A 21,902-nucleotide genomic window follows, 5' to 3' on the forward strand; every position below is an offset into this window, starting at 1 on the left:
ATAATGTAAAGTAAGGGCTAGAATAAAAACCAGGTAATGAAGCTCCTCTTTTTCTTGCTATACTTACTGAGGCATTGATGAATTTACTTTAAATTTTTCTCTAAGAAGTAAATGGGGGAAAAAACTCCTAAATTACTTAGCTTTCTTCACCAACATGTTAATTTTGATGAAGTTCACTGATTCCTTCAACGCTGATTGAACACCTACTATGTGCCAGGCTCCTTACAGGATACCGTAGATTCAAGCTCCTGGGAGCTTAGAGTCTAGTGGGAAGGAAATAAGATGACAATCTGAATCCGGTACAGTGACACTCCGGGCCTACAGAGGAGGGGGCTCCTAACCTGGATGGGTTGTGCAGGAAGTCTTCCCAGAAAAACCCTTAGTAAGTCTTGAAAGATAAGGAAGAGTTAGCCAGAAAAGGGGTAGGGAGTCAGCAGAAGGAGTAGCCTAAGAAAAGGAATGACAAAACGTGGTGTATTTGGGAAACTGCAATTAGCGGTGACATTTAAAACGGGTATGAGTTAGGGTATGACGAGATCCAAGGCTGGAGAGAAAGATGTGGGGGTGGTAGATGGCTCTGTTTGCCAGGCTAAAGAGTTTAGCTTTTTATACCCCAAGGTATGAAGTATCACTGAAGGATTAAATTTGGCAGTGATAGAAGATTCCAGTTTATTTATTTTTTTTTAATTCTTACTTTTTAGAGAGAGAGAGAGAGAGAGAGAGAGTGGGGAAGGGGCAGAGAGAGGGAGACACAGAATCCGAAGCAGGCTCCAGGCTCTGAGATCTCAGCACAGAGCCCGACGCGGGGCTCAAACTCACGAGCCGGGAGGTCATGACCTGAGCCGAAGTCGAAGGCTTAACTGACTGAGCCACCCAGGCGCCCCTGAAGATTACAGTTTTAAAAGCCTGTTGGCACTGTGAAAACCAGCTTGGAGGAAAATAAGATTCGACACTGGGCGACTGGATAGGAGAGGTTGCAGACATCTAGGCGAAAGATGACGAGGCCTGAACAAAGACAGAGGCAGAAACAATGAACAAGTGGACAGATTAGAAAGAGATTAAGGTGTTTGATCTATAAGACTTGGAGGCTACTGAGCATGCAACTCTTGATCGCGGGGTCATAAATTTGGGACCCATGTTGGGCAGAGAGATTACTTAAAAATAAAATCTTTAAAAAAAAAAAAGAATGCTCCAAAGGGGAACCTGGCTGGCTCAGTCAGCAGAGCGCGCAACTCTTGATGTCAGGGTTGTGAGTTTAAGCTTCACGTTGGGCGTGAAGCCTACTTAGGTAAAATTAAAATAAATAAATAAATAAGACTTGGAGGCTAGTGAACTGTGTACAGATCTAAGTAGGTGATGATGCTATCTATCACAAGGAAGAAAAAAAGGAGACAGAAGAGCTTTTTCCTCTTAGGTTTAAGGGCTGTTGGTGGGAACTGCTGGGGAGGAGGAAAGATGGAGAGCTGAGTATGAGTTTCAGACTGTATTTGATGTTTGAGATACCTGTAGCAGATCCCAGGGGAGATGTCCGGTGGACAGATCGACTTGGAAGTCTGCCCATCTGCAAAGAGGTTGGGGCTAGAGATATAAACTTGAAAGCGGTATTAGTTTCCTATCATTGCTGTGACAAATAATCACAATTTAGTGGCTTTAAAGCAACACAAATCTATTCTCTTAAGAGTTCTGGAGGGCAGAATTATGAAATACACCTTACCAACCTGTTAGGGCCAGGTTGGTTCCTTTTGGAGACTTTAGGAGAAAATCTCTTCCCTCACCTTTTCCAGACCCCAGAGGCTACCTACATTCCTTGGCTCACAGCCCTTCACGATCACACCTTTTCTCCCTCTGTTTCTGTCATCACATAGTTTCTGTTTGATTCCAACTCTTCCTGTGTCCCTCCCATAAAGATTCTTGAGATTACATGCTCCCCACCCTCCGATAATGCAGGACAACCCCCCATTTCAAGATCCTTAACTTGATCATATCTGCGAAGTCCCTTTCCCTGTATAGAGTAACAATCACAGGTTTCAGAGATTAGGACATGAACATCCTTGGGGGCCATTATTCAGCTGACCACAGAAGTTACGAACATTTAAAAGCCATGAAAAGGGATGAAATTATTTTTGGAAAACGTGGAAAACCAGGAGAACACTGTCACAGAAGCCGTCACGAGAACATTTCTAGGAAGAAGAGATATACTGCTCGAATGCTGCCAAGAGGTTAACCCAGATAAGGACTGAAAATTGTCAGCTACTTTAGCAACTAGGCAACTGTAAATACAATGTCAGTGAAGTGGCAGGGGTGGAAGCCAAACTGGAGGAGAGCTGAGGGATAAATGAAAACTGAAAAACTGAAGACAGTAACTGTAGTCGACTCTTTGAAGAAGCTTAGTTAGCTACAACAGAAGAGGAAAAAGGGCAATAGGTGAGACAGAGACGAGGCCAAAGGCTGGATCAACTTCCAAGTTGATCTGCCTACTAGACATCTCCCCTGGGATCTGCTGCAGGTACATCAAACATCAGGGCTGCTTAGATGCTGAAGGGACAGGGGTGACACAGGAGAAGGGTGTAAAGGTAGAAGAGAAAGAGCTGCGAGTTCTCTGAAGGGTAGGGGGGGAGGAAGAGTTCAGAGAAGAGGCAGTGGTGCAAAGTGCACAGAATGGAAAAGATGCCTCTACTCCAAAAGGAAGGAGTGAGGATGAGGGTTGGCGATGGGCAGCCAGCCCATAGGAAGCTATCGGTTGGGGAGGAAGAGGTGGCTAAGAACCTCGTGTTTGATTGATGCTTTTCTCTGTGAGGCAGGAGGTGGAAGACCTCTCTACTATGAGTGGAGGGAGAGAAGTAGGAAGCTCGGGAACAGTGAACGTTCAAACTGGTGGTGGGGCTGAATGCAAAAGGCTACGGCCAGGAATGTGCACAAGCATAGTGGTAGGACAGCAATAGGTCCAGGGCCTCAATCCATGGGATTTGGAAGGGAAAACAAAACAACAACAGAAACTACACTTGTGAGGACTAAGAAGGGAAGGCTACAGTTCTAGAATAGAACAACCTCAATGTATGCTGATGTAGGTATGAGCAGATGTGGCCATTTTTCCAAGTTTTAAACAACTTCAAGCCAGATATGTTTGCTAACATATCTTAAGTCTACCACGGTTTGAATCACACACGCTTAGCAAATTTGAAGAAACATTTTTTTAAACGTGCAGTCCATTTCAGAGTCGGGGGTGTTTTCATTATGTAGTTTTTATTTTAGACGAACATTATTGTAAAAAAAAGTTCACCTGGAATAAAGTCCATTAAAAAAAAAAAACACAGCATCAGTTATCAGTATACAGTTAATGAATTGGCTTAAACAAGATTAACCACATGACAGGTTCACTTTATCTGCAGGAGCTTTTCACAATAAGCCGTTGAAGCAAAAAAAAAAAAAAAAAAAAAAGTGCCGAAACATACACAGTAGGACAATTCTATGGAAAGACTAGATATTTCCCACTAGGGGCATGATTTTAGTCCAATCGTTTATGGCGTTTTGCATTAAAGGAACTACAGTGTCAGCTGCAAACAAACAAAATAAAACCCATCTGTAAGGCCATAGGAATGAATTATAATAATTAAATTCACATTTTAAAACAGGTAAGAAAATGAAACAAGAAGTTTCTATTAGTTCTTGGCAATAAGAAATGCAATTGCATATGGCACAAGCATTGCAAAAAACAAAGGAAAATTTGAAAATATCCCTAAAATAACTGTTTGCTAATTTTCACTTCTGTAAATTTCAGTCATTTAGAATTTTTTCATATTGACCATGACTCCCATTAATATTATTAGTCTAAAAAAAAAAAAAAAGACTGATTCTCCTGTAAAATTGTGCTGGGATTTAAATTTTTATTAGCATATCCTGTACCTCTAGGACAAGGAATTTCATTTTTAGACATTCCTTTTTCCTCCTTTCTTTGGATACCACAAGAAGGAAAAGGAATGGTCCTTTCTGTTAAAAGAAAAATTCTAAAAAACCCGACAGCAGAAATGAGTGCTTAAAATCTGAGCTAAGTAAACCAACGTAACGAAATGCTGTTTTAAAATTTGAAGCTCAGAAGTCCATCTTTAAAGATTAAGTACTAAATTTGTAAAGAAATCTAAGTCATGAACTAGAAAAGAAAGTCTCCTTAAATGTATCACTTACTGTTCACAGGAAAAACTTTATAAGTCTTAATACAGATTCTCAGCATTCAGAATCCGTAAAATGGAGTTATAATCTCTTACTTAGAAATTTCTGCAAACATTTATCTATATTGCACAGCTAAATTTCTTAATGTAGACAGGGCGAGAATACCTTTTTTGCACTAAGTGGATATGACATGTATGTTCTATTCTAAAGTAAACTATCTCCTACCTCTTCCAATGATGTCTTTAGTCCAAAACAAAACATAAAATCTAAATGGTGCCGGATGCTTAAAGGCTGGCTCACTGTTTTTCTACCAGGTATTAGAATACTAGTTAGCTAAATGAGGTATAATTAAAAAATAGTCCTTCAGAGTAAAGAGTATAGTCTTCGGAACATTTATAACAAAGACTGCACAAAATGCTCACGTAAATAGTAAGAAACCCTGTGGCGCCTCCTAACCGACGCACAGGTGGTTATTTTCTCATAATCTGTAGGAAGTAAAACATAGCGAAAATAAATTCCCAGCGAAACGTCTTACAATCAACTGGTTTACATGCTAACTTAGTTACAGCACATTTTCATGGTCTGACATCCTCAGACTCTATTTGAAAAGGTCTAGTCCAATCATTGTCAAAAATTCGCACACTGACAATAAAGTGCAGCCACCGAACCACTAACTGCTGCCAAAGTCTGCGCGTACCTTTCCCCTAAGACCACAAACATGTTCACGCAAAACTCGATTTCTTCAGTTTCAGCAGGGAACAGACAATTATCTGTCACTAAATTCATCTACAAATAGAAAAAATAATGCACTGTAGGTACATTATGAAGCAAAGTGGAGTATTTATTGGGGCATTTTACCATGCAGAAAGGGAATTTCCTATGGTCTTAGCTCAAATTATATACAATTCAGCAAAGCTACATGTAAGAAAATAGCAAGGACAATTTATTTCTATATAACAGAGCATATATCCCCAAATTGCTGCTACTTCAAAGAGCACTTTTAGACTCATCACTTTTACAGGCTCTTTCAAAGGGAAATTCATGGAGACTAATTATTAACCCACATAAGACAAAAGAAGAGAGAAGGAATAAATCAGAAGCAAAGCATTCTGTTAAAAAAAAAAAAAAAGTCTAACCACAGAAAATGTCAGTTTTGGTTTGCAGACAACCCCTGAGATATAAACCAAAGTGTTAAGACACCAAATAGTCAGAGGTAAATTACTAGAATTACATTCATACATGGTGTCATAGCACTTGCCTTTTAGAAAGTACTTTGTTACCATTCAGAAAGCTTAACCGCTTGGATATTTTTTCGGAAAATTAGCAAAGACAAGATGTTTCTAAGAAATTATTTTTTCTTTCCAAAAATGTATCTAATTTTAAGACGGAAGATGTACAGTCAGCTTTCAATCGAGCAATTACTGATTATACTGGGACACCAGCAGGTGCCTCTAAACCGATAGGTAAATTAAAAAAAAAAAAATCAAGAAGGCTGAAATTTGTCAACATTAAGTTTAGCGTATCCATCAAAAATAGCTCTGGTATATTTGCTGCTGCTAAACTGGACGTAAGTTTTCAAACAAGTACTAAATAAAGGTTGACTGGTCCAAGCATGCTAACGCTAGGTCTTAATTTGAAGCACAATGCTCTGTGGTAACAAGCAATCATTTCCATTTTCCTCTCCACTCTAAACTATCAAGCATGGTGGTACCCTCCACGAAACAAAAAGGACCTAACAGGAAGAGTGATTATTAAGAGAGTTCATTTCCCTAATCACCGATTTATTACTCCCTTCTGTGTTTTGACACTGAAGGCTAGGATAAAAGCAATGTCAAAATTATCTGAATTTGGCACATAAGTTAACTCTAAATACTTTTTTTTTTCTTAAGTGAAGGTTTCATCTACAAAAGGTATATCAGTACCAGTGTTTGGTGAGAAAGGCAGCTAAGCTCTTGGTTGGCGTTGACCCAAATGACTGGACCAAGTTCTGTAACAATGAACCCGAACAGATGGAACTGGGTTCTACGCATTCAACAACAGCTGTTTTAGAATGGAAACCTTACTCATATTTTCTCTAACAAAAGGGCAAGACTTTTCCTAGAGGCTGCACTAGGTCTAGGTCTAATTATCTTTATTTAAAAGAAAAAAAAAAAGAAGCCCAAATAAAACCAGAATAAAAAATCATTATGTTTACCATCACCAAGAGCTATCTCTATTAAATTTATATCAACAAGTTAATCTCTCTCCCTGTAGGTAAGCTTTCTACGAACAAAGGTCTAAATACAGTTCTTGTTAACTCTTGCAGACAGGGATTACAGTAGGAACTGGGTATTACAAACGAAACCAGCAAGCTAGGGAGTGAACCTAAGAAAAAAATATATTACATATGCTGATGTGACAGAACAATAGGCCGCTGAAATAAAACCCAAATGGTACATCTCTCTGCCTGTATAAAATTCAGCTCAAGAAGTTCACAATTAGAAACAGACAACAATGTTCAAATATGTTACGTTTTAGATAACTGAGCAGTTACAACAGGTCAAAAATAGGAAAGAACAGTGAATACAAACCCCAGGAAAAGTGAGCTTAAGGTGATTTCCAAATGTAGCTTCTACAGATGAGGCAGAGGTAATCAATTGAAAAAGTGATTTCTTCAGCTACCCAAACTCTCTGACCAAAAGGCCAGGAATGAAGCAAAATTCTCAACAATCTGGAGAAATAAATTGCGGCCTCTGATGAATAGATGGACATTTTTATGAACTTTTAAGATGAATTTTATCAGAATTTAATGATTCTTATTGAAGGAAATCACAAACTAGAGCCCTTAAAAAAATTCTATCAATGCAATAACATTTGGCCACATGAACCAGACCCAACATCTTTTAGTTTTAGCATATTAATCTCTGCGTTAAATGTTTTACTTTTTTCAAACACCCCCAAGTGCACAAGTTTGTCTAGCACTTCACAAGGCAAAAGTGTGCAGATACGAGTCTGAGACTGTGCTGTAGCAGGGACAGGCTAACACTGATGTGCAAAGTGAAAAAGAAAGATAGCAGCTTCTGGGACAAACCAAAGAAAAAACAAGTTAAGTCCTGCGTATGTCTCCACTTCATTGCTTCCATGTTTGAAAAAAGGAGCCTGTTATCTTTCTAGGCCACGAGGCTGGAACCCACGTGGCGTTCTGTGTCGAGAAGTCTAGGTTCAGTGGTGTTCTCCGCAGCAGCCGGGCGGTGTGGTTCTGAGGCTGGCTGACCTGTGCTTTCAGAGAAGCCGGAAAGGGTCCTTTAGGTGTGCTGCAGTCTCTCAGAAAGAGTTCATCAAAGTAGCGAGCAACGGAAGAAACTGGTCTTCTTTGATCGGTTTTCTGTTATTTTCACTGGTCCACCTGCCCCTGATGAATTGCTGTCATTCTAAAAAAGGGAAGATAATAAAGTTACCATGCAAATTGAAGTTTCATGGTTTGGATCCAATTGTCTAAAGAACACAAATATCAAATAAAACCATAAATGAGTATTCAGTAGAGTTTTTTTATTAGAAAGTAACTCGTTAGGCTCTGACATTGTTTCTTTGGAAATGGTGGATTCAAACGGGGAAAATATCTTTAGGATAGCACCTTTTATGTTAACAATATATTAGACAGGAAGCTCCTATTTCCAGTTCAGAGAAATTATAGCCAAAGGACTGTAAAATTTCAAGGGTAATGAGGGAAACGATGTTAAGATATTGGTATAGGCAATCCTCTTGTTAGATGTAGGAAGAGTTGGTAACATAAGGTATACAATTATATTCAGGCTTCAGGTTAAAACAAACCTCCAATGTGGTCCTAATGATTCATCACTGAGATCATGTCTAATTTAAGCAAACGTTAACAACTTTAAGATCATAATTACATATAGATATAAGTATCTGTCACATGAAAACTAAGCTACATAATTTTATGGCAAAAATTTAATTTGGGTCATTAATATTTTAATTATTCCGGTCAAAATTCCATTAAAGACCACCTTTAAGAGTCAGATGAAAGAACTGAGGCAGCTGTGGTTCAGAAGTAAGAAACGTGAAGAAACAGAAACAAGAATCAAAGCTCAACCAGGTGAATACATGAGTCCAGAAAAAAAGGAGTCAACGTGAATATATCATAATCAGGCCTATCCTTTTAATCAAATAAAAGCACGAATCAAATTAAACAGCATGAATAAGACCACAGATTTAACAAATAGCATAAGGAAAATAAAAATGATAAGCGATACAAACCATTTTTCTGTTGAGTTTTGTCATTATATCCCGTGCAAGTGTAAAAAATGCCTAAAGGTAAACCAAACATTTTATTATTATATGTTTATAGCATATTTTAAAATAGAAATGTGGAATTTTCATTAATCCATTATAAAATATATTATTTGACACCTTTTAATCAAGAAAAGGACATAACTACAATCATAGTACACACTTGAATAGCCTCTTATTTTTCAATGATATCGTAAACACTTTCCAGTGTTATAAAACTGTCATGCATTCACTCACCAAATATTTTCTGCACATAATATCCGGCACAAGTTTCTAATGTGACACTGGCTGAGTTATGGGTAGCTTTCTCGGTGCACCAAGAGCACCTAGTGGGGCGGAGGCTCTAAGTCCCGCCACGTCCTCAGAGAGGGACACAGCACCTGGTTTAGGAGATGCTGAATATCTGTTTAATCACTGAATGAATACCTAGAGCTCTAGAATCTGTTTTCCCAAAAACCTCTACCTTTTATCTCCAATCTCCTCCCTTTCAAACTGCTTTCACTCTTGTACCGAGAATATATCATCTTCCATGTCTTATCTCAGCTAAATTCCCCACCATGGAAATCAGTTCAAATGGAAGCAGGACAAATCTGACTAATCTCACTTTGTGCCTAGTGTCTCTTGACCCAAACCACACATTTTTTAACTCTATCATCTCTACTTTGTTTCTACAGAGCCAGGACTTTTTCTTTTTCAAGATTTTATTTTTAAGTAATCTCCGTACCCAATGTGGGGCTTGAACTTACAACCCTGAGATCAAGATTTCGCACGCTCCACTGACTAAGCCAGCCAGGCACCCCTCTACAGAACCAAGACTCTTAAAGCACCTTCAGTTGTCTCCATGCTAAACCCACTGTTGTCACTTTCTTTGTTCCCAAACACTCCTGAAACCCCCAAAGATGTTCAGCAGGATTATGTCCAGTCAAGCCAAATAGAAACAATGTGATAACCGCTATCATCACTCATTATCAGTGTTGCACGGTCACACTGGTCACCTGTGGGTCTAAGTTTCTAAAGAAGCCCATCCTAGTTCTTATGACAAGCCAACCGCACTAAGTTAAAGCTCTGGGCAAACTGCTAATTTCTGTAGAACACCTGGTCAGAATAAGCAGCTCAGGCAACTCCCCAGCTCTGTATTTCCAGAACTCAAAGCTTGCTCTAAGCCACAGGTGTGAGTAGGGTGCACAAAAAGAGACCTACACCTGCTCCATTAAGCCAGGGTATGGAGTGCATTCTGTGAGAGCAATCCTATCTGGGCCATCTCAGTGAACACATTTTCTCCTGTCTCTACCAAAGAGGCTCCCCTTTTTCTGCTTTTTTTGTGGCAAGCGGACAGAAGCATTTTTCTGCTTATCTATGCTTATGTCAATAAATCAAAAGAAGCTTCCTGTTTCCTAACACCCATTAGCCAACCCGGAAAAAAATTAGTTTTATTGAAAACAAAGAAAAAGTTCTGATCAGTGTTCACTGTCAATAAAGTCATTTCGATCTCGATTTTTAGCCATAATGTTATGGTGAGTGGCGAGTAGCCTAAGAAATTAAATGTCTACAAAACCATCAACATTATTGTTTATTGAGTTACATGTATTAACGCACATATATCATTTTTGTGATCAGTTTAAACAATGTTTTTAAAAAAGAAAATATTATCAACAACTCTGCCGGTGATAAATAAAATCTATTCTTAGAAGTCTTTAGATGATTTGGTTGTCTTTAACAGTTAACTTACTGAAAATGTATTAAAACTACTCTCTGATAGACACACTTATTTCTACTAAATACTGCTGTGTTACAATGTATCATGCTTAATCTAAGGGAACCTGTTCAATATACGGTTTCTCTCTTGAGAGAGTACCGACATGAAAGTAATTAAGACTCTCCTGCCACAGGCTACCATAGTATGACAAGAGGCATGACAAATGAGCAGAGGACACTATGCTTGGTCAGCGAGTGCAGGATTTCCAGCTTCCCAAACAAAGGGCAAAGGTGCACTTAAATGGAACTTTTACCTTCTGTTCGGTGAATCTTAACTGAGCAATCTCATTATAGCCCACGTGGAGGCTGGGTGCATTTAACAACCTGAGTCCGCATAAAGTGAGAAGCACAGAAGTTCACAAGATGGAGGTGGAGTTCCCACAAGACATTTACTAAGAAAATGACAAGACGGGGTGCCTGGGTGGCTCAGTCGGTTAAGCGTCTGACTTCACCTCAGGTCATGATCTCGCAGTCCGTGGTTTCGGGCCTCGCGTCGGGCTCTGTGCTGACAGCTCAGAGCCTGGAGCCTGCTTCAGATTCTGTGTCTCCTCTCTCTCTCTGCCCCTCCCCTGCTCACACCCTCTCTCTCTCTCTCTCTCAAAAATAAATAATAAAACATTTAACAAAATTAAAAAGAAAAAAAGAAAGAAAATAACAAGTCTTGGAGAGTTGTTTGAACACAGGTACCTAAGCTCTAATGCTACCCCAGAGAAGTCATCAAACATTTTTCTTACCTCTTCTACATTTGTACTGGATTTTGCACTTGTCTCCAAGAATTTAATCCCATAGTCAATTGCTAACTGAAAGGCAAACAGAAACATTTAAATTCAGTTCAATTTGCTTCAACATATAAAGCATTTCCATTTTCTAGGTTTCTCAAAGTCCCAAAGGTACAGTATGTAGTTGAGAACTCTTGTGGTTCTCAAATTTCTTTGCTTTCTTCTATTTTTTGAAATGTTGACATCTAACTCATTCATAAGTAAAATGGCACTGCTTCCACTCAAAACACCATTTGAGTACTTCTTTTTTTTTATTATACTTCAGTTCTCTAATATACTTACAAGAAAAACTGTGATGGGCAACTGGGTGGCTCAGTCAGTTAAGCGTCCGACTCTTGGTTTCAGCCCAGGTCATGATCTCATGGTTTGTGAGATCAAGCCCTGCATAGAGCTCTGCACTGATAGCATGGAGCCTGCCTGGGATTCTCTCTCTCTCCCTCTCCCTCTCTCTCTCTCTCTCTGCCCCTCCCCTATGCATGCATACACTCTCTCTCTCTCTCTCAGAATGAATGAATGAATAAATAAAAGAAGAGGAAGAAGAGGAAGAAGAAGAAGAAGAAAAGAAAAACTATGAAACAGACACTCGCTCCTACCATTAATTTGGGATTCATTGACGTCTTTTATCTGCTCCCAAAGTACAACTCTCCCAACAGTCACTATACGGACTTTTCATTTTTTTTAATAAATTGGTGCATGAGATAATGAAAGCTTAAAATACTAGGTACTCAATGCTTTCGTTTTTATTTGGTTTCTATTTCCATCTATTCCCAAAAAACTCCCAGTTCATTTAAAATACAAAGAATAAATGAATGTTCATAGGGGAAAAGTTTACAGTCAGATTTAAAAACAAAATGTATTTTGTATGTATCACTAAAAAAAGGCACAGCAAAATTCCAAGACTTAAAAATTGAAGCCTCTAAGTTAATTTAGAAAATGTTAATTTAGAAAATTTAGAAGTAAATATGTACATATAACAAACGTTTTTGCCTTTTTTGCAGGATACAAAATAGAGAAATCCCTGTAAATGAGATCCATAGCTTTGATGAGTTACAAGCAGTTTATTCATAATGACCTAAACCTAATGTGTAGTCAAGTAAAATATTCTTAGGGAAAAAAAAGGAACTGGACTATGATTACTATTTAAACTTCACTTATTCTATTACTTTTACTTGAAGAGAATGATTTACTTGACCTTTAAAACTGGGCATTTTCACACAGATATGGAAGAAATAGCCTGAACTCTAAGCTGTAGGAATCTGAAAAAGGACCAATTTGTATCTCCCAGAAAACAGCAAATTCTTCAGGAATGAGTCATGACTACACATTATATGGGGATGGATCTCGAATACTAATTCACAACATTCAAGTATGGATTACGTCTCTTTGTTGTTTTTTCAAGGATTAAAATCACAGATACTTTTCAAACTGAAACCAATAATTAAATAATACTAAGAAAATAAACGCTTAGTGTGAATAGATTCCGATCTTTATGCATTCAGCTCAAATTTACCTTCTCTCCTCTTTCTTTTGACACTTGTCTTTTGTCATTCATATCACACTTGTTACCCAGGATCATTCTTTCAACGTCTGAAGAGGCATGCTGCAGGGGGGAAATAGTACGTTATAAAAAACAGCCTGAGAAAAACACAGGTATTCAATAGACAAATCCTAACCTGTCAGAAACATACCCATAAATTTAATAATAAGACAAGCTTTTACTCAACACAGGGTCTGATTCAGAGGAAAATGTAGAAGATGGGAGGAGGGAAGAGCTACAGCTTAAGAGTCCATGCTAACTTTTCCCTCAAAGGCTTGCGGTCATTCTCATGCCTTTTTTTGTACACGAACAAACAGAAATAAAACGGACGGTTAGTCCAACAACAAAACTTCCAAATATTAGTTTAGAAGGAAACTAAAGGATTTAGAAGGATTACCAAATATTAGTAAAGAAGGGGGGAAAAAAAAACCCAGTACTGAGTGGGCCAATGAGGAAGGGACTCTGGCTTCTGAACTACTTAAAATATAAATTCATGTAGGTTAATATAATTGTGTACAAAATGATTTCAAAGTCAGATTGCCTTCTGAAATGTCAAAGACATAAAAACACATCTCAATACCAGTCAATCTGGAATTAAACCAGATTTCAAATATGTTAAGATGGAGAAAATGTTAGAAGGGAAAACTGAGAAGATGTTGGAAGAGAGGTATCTTTGCCAGTCCAGCGACAAGAATCTGGGGGTCAGATGTTAAAGCTCTCGGAAGGAGCGCAAGCAAGTCTCTTCTGTTTTCTCATGTGTGAAACGGGGGACTTGGATGAAATTATTTTCAAGATCCGGCCCAAGTTTAGAATTCTGGGAAACTGCTGTCCTGGCTGTACCCCCCTGTCTGACAGGGTCACCAGGCTGGCAGCACCAGAGATCTCTCCCTCTGTGGGGCTCCTCAGAGCGAGGGGGCCTGACCTGGCCGTGCCCTACTTTGTGGCAGCTCAGCCGCCTCTTCCAGAAACAGAAGGAGCCCTTTAAAGTACTAAGCAGGGCTCCTCCGTAGCATCACCATTCTCTTCCCATACATACCTCTTCAATGTTTCTTATCCAGTTTTTAATATTGTCGAAGGACTTTTCATTTGTGATGTCATAGACCAGCATAATTCCCTGTGACAAGAAAATAACATCTTTATTTAGTACTTCATATACTTAAAGTAATAGAATATAATGGCAGTGTACCCCTACCCTCCAGAAACCATTTTTTGTCCTGTGTCCTTTTTAATGAAATACAATAAAAAATTTAAAGTACAGAGAAGCAAAAATAAATAAATAAATACTTCCATTGTCTCACCATGTAAATAGATAGTCTGTAAACATTTTTACTCTTAACCTTTAATGAATTAGTGATTGCAGTAAAGGTGATACACCCTTTCTACCAGACTTCATGTGATAAGAATCAGCACTAACTGGAGCTAAAAGAGTATTTAAGTTAAAACAGAGATAATAGGGGCGCCTGGGTGGCGCAGTCGGTTAAGCGTCCGACTTCAGCCAGGTCACGATCTCGCGGTCCGTGAGTTCGAGCCCCGCGTCGGGCTCCGGGCAGATGGCTCAGAGCCTGGAGCCTGTTTCCGAATCTGTGTCTCCCTCTCTCTCTGCCCCTTGCCCGTTCATGCTCTGTCTCTCTCTGTCCCAAAAATAAATAAACGTTGAAAAAAAAAAAAACAGAGATAATAGCATTGAAAGAAAGAGATAATCACTTCTGTTGTCTATTTGTTTATTACAAGTAGAAATGTCTTGCTTCTTACCCCTATACTAAGATTGTAACCATACTACTTTCAAATTATTTCTTGGGACGTCTGGGTGGCTCAGTCAGTTAAGCATCCTACTTCAGCTCATGTCATAATCTCACAGTTCATGAGTTTGAGCTCCACATCAGCCTCTGTGCTGACAGCTCAGAGCCTGGAGCCTGCTTCAGATTCTGTGTCTCCCTCTCTCTCTCTGCCCCTCCCCTGCTCGTGCTCTGTTTCTCTCTCTCTCTCTCAAAAATGAACAGTTAAAAAAATTTAAAAAGTAAAGAAAAATAAAATTATTTCTTTTTTTTAAAGTTTATTTATTTATTTGGGGGCAGGGGGAGGGGGGAACGGAGAGAGCAGGAGAGAGAGAGAGGCCCAAGCAGGCTCCGCACTGTCAGCACAAAGCCTGGTACAGGGCTCAAACTTGAGAACCACGAGATCACGACCTGGGCCAAAAGCCAGACGCTTAACTCACTGAGCTAGCCAGGTGCCCCAAAAAGATAATTTTTAGGGGCACCTGGCTGGCTCAATTGGTAAAGACTCTTGATCTCGGGATTGTGAGTTTGAGCCCCACGCTGGATGTAGAGATTACTTAAAAATAAAATCTTTGACAATAAATAAATACAATAAAGTTATTTCTTTTTATATGGGCTAATCAAAATGTCACTATCATCTACGTAAATCACAGACACTTAAAACAGAATACATTTGTTATACAGGTTTAATGAAAGGCAATGTCATCGTATCTTTAAAGACCCTCACATCTGGTATTTCTAAAAGGCTTATCTTCTAAATGTATCAACCGACGCTTGTAAAATCTGTATCACCAGACCACACTCCTATACTAAGTGCTAGATCTACCCATCTATCCATCCATTCAACAAATATTTAGCGAGCACCCACTATGTGTATAACATACTTAGTGCTACCAGCAGTGAACAAGATAGACAAGGCCCCTTCCTTTCAAGCACGGCTAGCAAAGGAAACAATAAACAATAATTATACTAGTAATTATAACTCACCATTGCTATGAAGAAGCATGCGGAGTTATATATATATATATATATTTAATATATATATTAATATTTAATATATATATACTTTTTAATGTTTATTTATTTTGAGAGAATGACAGAGCGGGAGCAGGGAGAGGGGCAGAGAGAGAGGGAGACACAGAATTCGAAGCAGGTCCAGGCTCTGAGCTGCCAGCACAGAGCTCAACATAGGGCTCGAACCCACAAACCACGAGATCATGAGCCCAGCCAAAGTCGGAGGCTGAACGGAAGGAGCCACCCAGGCTCCCCACCATGGAGAGTTTTGAATATAAATGCTAATCTAATCTGGCTGAGGAGATAGGGGTGGTCAGAGAAGGCTTCCCGGAGAGAATGACATTAAAGCCAAGACCTGAGGACTGAGTATCAAACTTGAATTGGGCAATGGGGTTGAGGCAGGGGTGGAGAAAAAACCCACAGTGCCCAACACACAGTAGAAACATTGGAAATATCTTGCTGACCAGAAAGGCCCAGAACCCACTGGACTGACTAAAAGAAAGCCATCTTGGTAAGAGTGAACAGATCCAATGCGAGGTCAAAGCGACAGACAGGGTCAGGCATGCTTTGGAGACCAACGACTGGATATCAGCTCCCAAATATCCCCTGTCGTCACCAAAAACCCAACAAGTGAACCACCAGGTTGTCTTTGTCCCCTCCAAATCTTCTCTTCCTCTTTGTACTCGTTTTGATAAAGACCAATATAACCCTGCCAGGCCGCCCAAGCAGACCCCTGCGAGTAACCTCCTCACAGCCAGTCAGTCACTAAATCCTATAGGCCCAACAACCGCAATATCTCCCGATTCTGACCCCTGACTCGCACGCACGGCCTTATTCATATTCTCATCTATTAGGCTTTACCTGAATCGCTGGCATTGTCTTTAACTGGACTCCCAGCTTTCACAAAAATCTACAATTGCTCAGAATGTGTGGAGGAGTTCTCAAACATCTACAGGCTATTGACCTGATTAATATTATGAAGACCAACGGCAAAGCATGCAGTTACTAAACACAGAACATAAAAAACAAAAACAAAAACAAAAACAAAACCTTTAAATGTCTTGTTTTTACATCCAAAAATGTATCTCCCCCATTGTACTAGACTCTAGCTTGGATCCTCTCAACTTGACAAATGAATATTCATGTTTTACTTTCACCGGAAGAGTTACAAAACCCTAAAACACACTCACCATGGCTCCTCTATAGTATGCGGTTGTGATGGTTCGAAATCTTTCCTGACCCGCTGTGTCCCTAAAATTTGAAACAAAGGAGAGAGACGTTTTAAAAGTTATCGCCGGCATCACCGAGGAGAGACCTTAAGCTGTGGATATAATTCTGGTCTGCTCACAAAGGCAGTGGTTTCAAGGGAAAAGGGAACGAGACGCAGCGGGAGCCTGCTGCCTGTGAGCTGGAGGCGGTGGTGGCCACGGGAGCCTGTCAGGAGCTCACAATGACTTTGGTGGGAAACTTGGTCCTTGATGATAAAAGCAGCAACAGGAAAATACACGGCCCGGCTAGGAACTGGCATATTAGTCAAACACACGTGGGAGAGAACAGAGAATGGTTCTAAATTCTGGGACCCCTGGAGGTAGTTATAATCCTTTCTATAAACGCCTAATGACTAAGGCATCTAGCTAGCTCTCTTGACCGAAAGTCTGATTTCTGTACAACGCAAGCAATTGGGCTAGACTTACTACCGTGGAACTTCTGCTCAGCGGAACACACTAAAATAGATCTCCTCGAGCACTTTTTCAGCTATAGAGCCTGGGATTAAATGGGAGCCTGGAGTTTAACACATAACGGGTGACGATGCTTCCGAAGACTTGAAAATATGGACAACGCTTCAAAATTACATAAACTTGAATATATTCTTGCTTTTTAGCTGATGGCGTTCTATGAAAACACATCCTGAAAAAATTTTTTCAAATTTCTCATTATGCTTATCGAAGCAATCCCTACAAAGGGAGTCACATTGACTTGATATCTGGGAAAATCAGTATTTCTAAATTTGCCATGAGCCCCAGAACTAATTCACTCCCTGTGCGACTAAGGCAAGTTAAATTGTAGAATTTAATTGCAGGGGAGAGCGAGGCATTTGTGGAAATATACTAGAAATCGAATGCATACCAAACCCAAACGAGAGATGAAGGCCCAAGGGAAATACCATAAATTAGAAACAATAAATACCTTAACATTTATACACACCTTTCCAAATACTTTCCTCTGCTGCTCCCATGATGCCCCCCACCACACAGTGCAGTGGTAGGATGACCACCATCCTCACTGTGCACGAGAGGCAACAGGCTCAGGTAGGCTAGGGTCTACCACTAAGCCACTAAGCAGCTCGTCGCCTTGAGTGACACTGGAGCATCCAGGTCTCAGTTGTTTAGTGCAGGGCCAGGCATCACACCACAGTCACCTTATCCTGCTGTTCTCTCACTGATCAGGCCTAGATACACACGGCACTGGTTTGGTATATGGCAAAGAAATCAGGGGGAAAACAAGCCAAGCACCTTTGAGCCAACTAACCATATTTTGATCTAACACACCGCTGCATTTGGAACCAGCTCTGCCGTGAGGACGGAGGAGAAGCCCTGCCATACTCAATGTTGGTCGTGAAGACTGAATGGAGACTATTTTGCTGCTGAGAGTATTGATAAATAGTGCTATGATGTTACATGATGTTCTAATTAGCTGACCGACTGCAGGCTCCTAGAAAGGCTTCTTATTGCTATGGTCAGGACTGTTCGGCACAGAGTCAGAAATTCTCTTGGCTTCCCCCTAAAATTTTTAAAACTATCTTTAAAATATTTGGCCTACTAAACATCAAGAGATGAAAAGGGCAACCTGTGGCAACCTTCACAATGTTTCCCAACAAATATACTGGGAACCACTCACTATACTAGGCTAATATATGAAGCTTAACATCCCGCTTCAGATTTGGGTAGCTGTCCCAGCTTTAACATTAACCCAGACAAATGCCCTCAGATGGACTTAACTGCTCTAAGTCCTAGGTTCCTCCTCTGTAAAAAAAGGACTAGTGGGTTTCAACATGATGCTCTAGTTCGATTCTTGTTCTGAGATTCAAGGAAGCAAAACAGCCTAAGGAAAAAGCTGATACATATTACCTGACTATTTTGCCCTGCCTCCTTCTTCATCTATACTGCTCTAAATTTCTAAGCTTTGTCTACTCTTGTCATCATCACACATTAGATCAGTCCAGTGTTCCTCATTTTTTTATTTCAAGAGGAGAAATATGAAAACAGATTATAAAGTATCAGATCGGGAGGGGAACTCCAATGTCTTCAGTCCAACCAAACAATTTATAAATGATGAAAAACAGGCCCTAAGAAGGGAAGGCACAGGTCCAAATCCTCAGATTAGAGGCAGAACCTAGAACCTAGATCTGTACTTCCCACAGAAGAAGCCATTAAGGCTTCTTACCGCCTGAATACTTTTGCCTTATCTGATTTCAAAGCTGCAACAACTACAATGATAAAGTGTATGCGCTCTTTAGATTTTAGTTTTCTTCCCTACAAAATTAGTGTTTGTGTAGAATGAGTCCTCAGATCTCCTCCAGCTGTAAGGGTTAGTGGCTTCATTCTTTACCTTCTCATTCTCAGTGGCGACACCTTTGAATATTTACCCACTTCCCCTTGGTTCTGATAAAGAAAAGACGTTTTAGTGATCACAAGTTACCTCTAACTTACCACAATTCACATTTTTCACATTTCAATTCCCACTTTCAATTCCCACTTAAGGTAGAAACTGTGTATATAATTTTTGTTTTACTTACCATATCTGAAGCTTAATTTTCTTTCCATCTAGTTCTATCGTTCTGATTTTAAAATCAATTCCTGCCAGAAAAAGAAAGAAAGAAACGCTAAATTTCTCCAAATATAATCCAAGTCTTATTAGGAAAAGGACAAAGATTTCTATTGAAAAGAAAAAAAAAGTCTCTCCAACGCACTGGAAAATGTGAACACAGAGAGGGTGTGAATGGTATGTTTCCTCTGAATGCAGGCTGAAGAAAGGAATGCTAATTACTCTGCAAAGAATTCCCACACATGTTAAATGGAACGTATTATATGCCTCATTATTTTGATACAAATGGATCACATCCCTCAAAGTTATATAATTTAGATAGACTGAGAACATGCCATATTTTCCACTTCCTGGTATACATATAAACAATGATTCCTACCCCTCTGGCCCATCTTTCCCTAAGAAACACTGTGGGACCTCTTTACAACGTCTTCCTCCGTCTCCTTCCATTTGTTCTTTGGGATCGGCCACTGGCTAAGGGAAAAAACAAAACCCCAGGCTCCCAAACCTGCCTGTTTGAGCTCAGAGATGGGAAAGCCCGCATATTTATTTTACATGGCTGGCAAGTATCTTATGCACATTTTAATAAATGTTTCTCGCATCTTACTGACTGGGCCTGACACAGCTAGAATGGTTTTTAGCCCTGACTGAACTTTAGAAATTACCCGGAGAACTTTAAAAAACTACTAATGGCTAGGTCTGCTCCTTTCCCCAAATTCTGAGATTCTGACTTAGTTGGTCAAGGGTGGGATCTGTGCGCTAGGAATTTTAAAAGCTCTCCAGGTGATTCTAACCTGTAAACAGCACTCAAGCGGGACTGTGAGGTAGTTTGCGAAAGTCATTTGGGGCTCTGGCACTTAAACGTTCAACGCCACCCTCACCCATTTCCCTCCCACTACGTAGCTCAAAACTTATTTAGCAATTTCAACTACAAAGAACCACAAAGTCTTTGACAAATATCAGAATGCTCTATCCTTTTACCAGAAATAAGCTGCTACCCTCTGACAGGACAAGTTAATGAAAACAATTCGAACGCAATTTGCTAAATCCTTCATCTAGCCACTGAGCTTTTAGATTTCCCTATTCTTTTGCATCCTGTACAGAATCCCTTAAAAGCAGCCTCCAAGACATTTCAAGAAAATATGTCAATTATCCATTATATTGACTTAACCATCAAATGCAGTTATTTGCCGGGAGAAGAGTCTTCAACGGCTAAATTACTACAATGTTTCTACATATAAACGTTGAGAACACACAAAAAGGCTGCCATTTTGAGGCTCATTAAAGTCTCAGTCACTCTCCAGTCATTTAAAACATTTAGGGAGTTTTCTATGGACTCCGCCTTTTGTTTTCTGTAGAAGGACCATCTTTCTGTTATTTGAGGCGGTTCTAACATTATCTGTGAAACTTAACCAGCTTTTCACAATTCAGAGGTTTTCAGCGTTTGGAAGAGTCGTGAGCTGTGGGGGTTAGCTTTTGTTCATGCCGCTGTCAGGAGCCAGCTGAGAGACACGTGCATAGAACACGGTCAAATTAGCTCAACTTGAATTTCACTAAAGATGCAAAATGCCGTTTATATTATTATTGAAAAGCACTGGCCCTGAAAGCCAAAAGACCTAGACTGGAGGTAGGAAAAGGTGAGGGGACCTAATTAGATAAACTAGATAATGTGTCTGAATGTGATTTAGAAACTCTGAAATTCCAGATAAATGTCCAATATTACATATTCAGATGCTATGATCCTACAGATCTTGTCGCTTCACATGTGAATTATGGTAAAAGCGTCCCAGGACTCTGTGCCAACATCTCTCCTGGTTCTATCTCCCCTGCATGCCACTGCAAGAATAACTGTCAACACTCTCCGTGGTGATGTCACCTCAACCTTTAAGAAGCTATGGGCCCCACTCCCTCTGCCTGGCAATACTGCCTTTGCCACCAGAGGCACTGCTCCCCTGCCTGACTCGACAACCCTCAGAGCCTCCCTCCACCTGCCGCCTTCTATCTCTCCGCCCCACACCTCCTCCCCTCCACCTCATGCCCACAGCCTTCCCTGAGGACGCCACCTGTGGGTCCTTCCCCTCCTTCCCCCCCTCAGCTCTCTACTTGGCCACGTCCATCCCTTACATAGCAAGTCCTGGCTTAATCCTGTTTTATTTGGTTTTGTTAACACACTCCTCTGAACTGCTCTCAAATCAAACAAGGGCTCCAGCCTCTCTTTGCTAGTTAGGTTGCATGCCGAAACAAGCATAGATAATAAAAGGTTAAATACTCTTATGAGAGGAAAGGTTACATTCTACTAAGTGTGAAGAGAATTAAGAAAACCTTGGAAGTTCCAAGTTTTCTTAGCATGCCATAGTAACAATAGTAAGGATGCTAAGAAATCTATTACAATATGAAAATCAAGGTCTTTACATTACAATTAGTTTGATAATAACATCAGTAGACTATGTGGTAGACTAACACTCACTTTGACATTTAAAGGAAAGATAACTTCCTGAGACTACTCCAGAATTAGAATAACCAGTCATAATACAGGGATACAATTATATCAATCAGGATGCGTTGGCTGCAAATAACAGAAAGCCCAAATCAAACTAGCTTAAAGTAATTTGTTGACTCATATAACAAGCCCAGTGATGAGTTGGGGTTCAGGGATGACTCAATTCAGTAGTTCCGGCTCATTTCTCTGTACCTCCTTGGGCTCTGCCCTCCTGGGAGTATCAGTTTCATCCCCTGACTGATAACCGTTCCTGACCACCACGG

General features: G+C 40.0%; 1 protein-coding gene across 1 annotated transcript in view; it reads right to left on the reverse strand.

Moving 5' to 3' along the window:
• Positions 1 to 4,983: 4,983 nt before the first annotated feature.
• The window catches only part of RAB8B (RAB8B, member RAS oncogene family), an 86,248-nt gene continuing 69,329 nt past the window's right edge, over positions 4,984 to 21,902 (reverse strand). The window contains exons 2-8 of the mRNA XM_019832298.3: positions 19,111 to 19,171; positions 16,505 to 16,565; positions 13,562 to 13,639; positions 12,499 to 12,588; positions 10,944 to 11,009; positions 8,422 to 8,472; positions 4,984 to 7,577 (exon numbers count right to left, since the gene is read on the reverse strand). Coding sequence (XP_019687857.1) covers positions 7,485 to 7,577; positions 8,422 to 8,472; positions 10,944 to 11,009; positions 12,499 to 12,588; positions 13,562 to 13,639; positions 16,505 to 16,565; positions 19,111 to 19,171 — 500 coding nt within the window. The 3' untranslated portion in view covers positions 4,984 to 7,484. The remainder of the gene's footprint in view (positions 7,578 to 8,421; positions 8,473 to 10,943; positions 11,010 to 12,498; positions 12,589 to 13,561; positions 13,640 to 16,504; positions 16,566 to 19,110; positions 19,172 to 21,902) is intronic.

The sequence above is a fragment of the Felis catus genome, chromosome B3 (assembly GCF_018350175.1).
Source record: "Felis catus isolate Fca126 chromosome B3, F.catus_Fca126_mat1.0, whole genome shotgun sequence".
NCBI classification, from domain to species: domain Eukaryota; kingdom Metazoa; phylum Chordata; class Mammalia; order Carnivora; family Felidae; genus Felis; species Felis catus.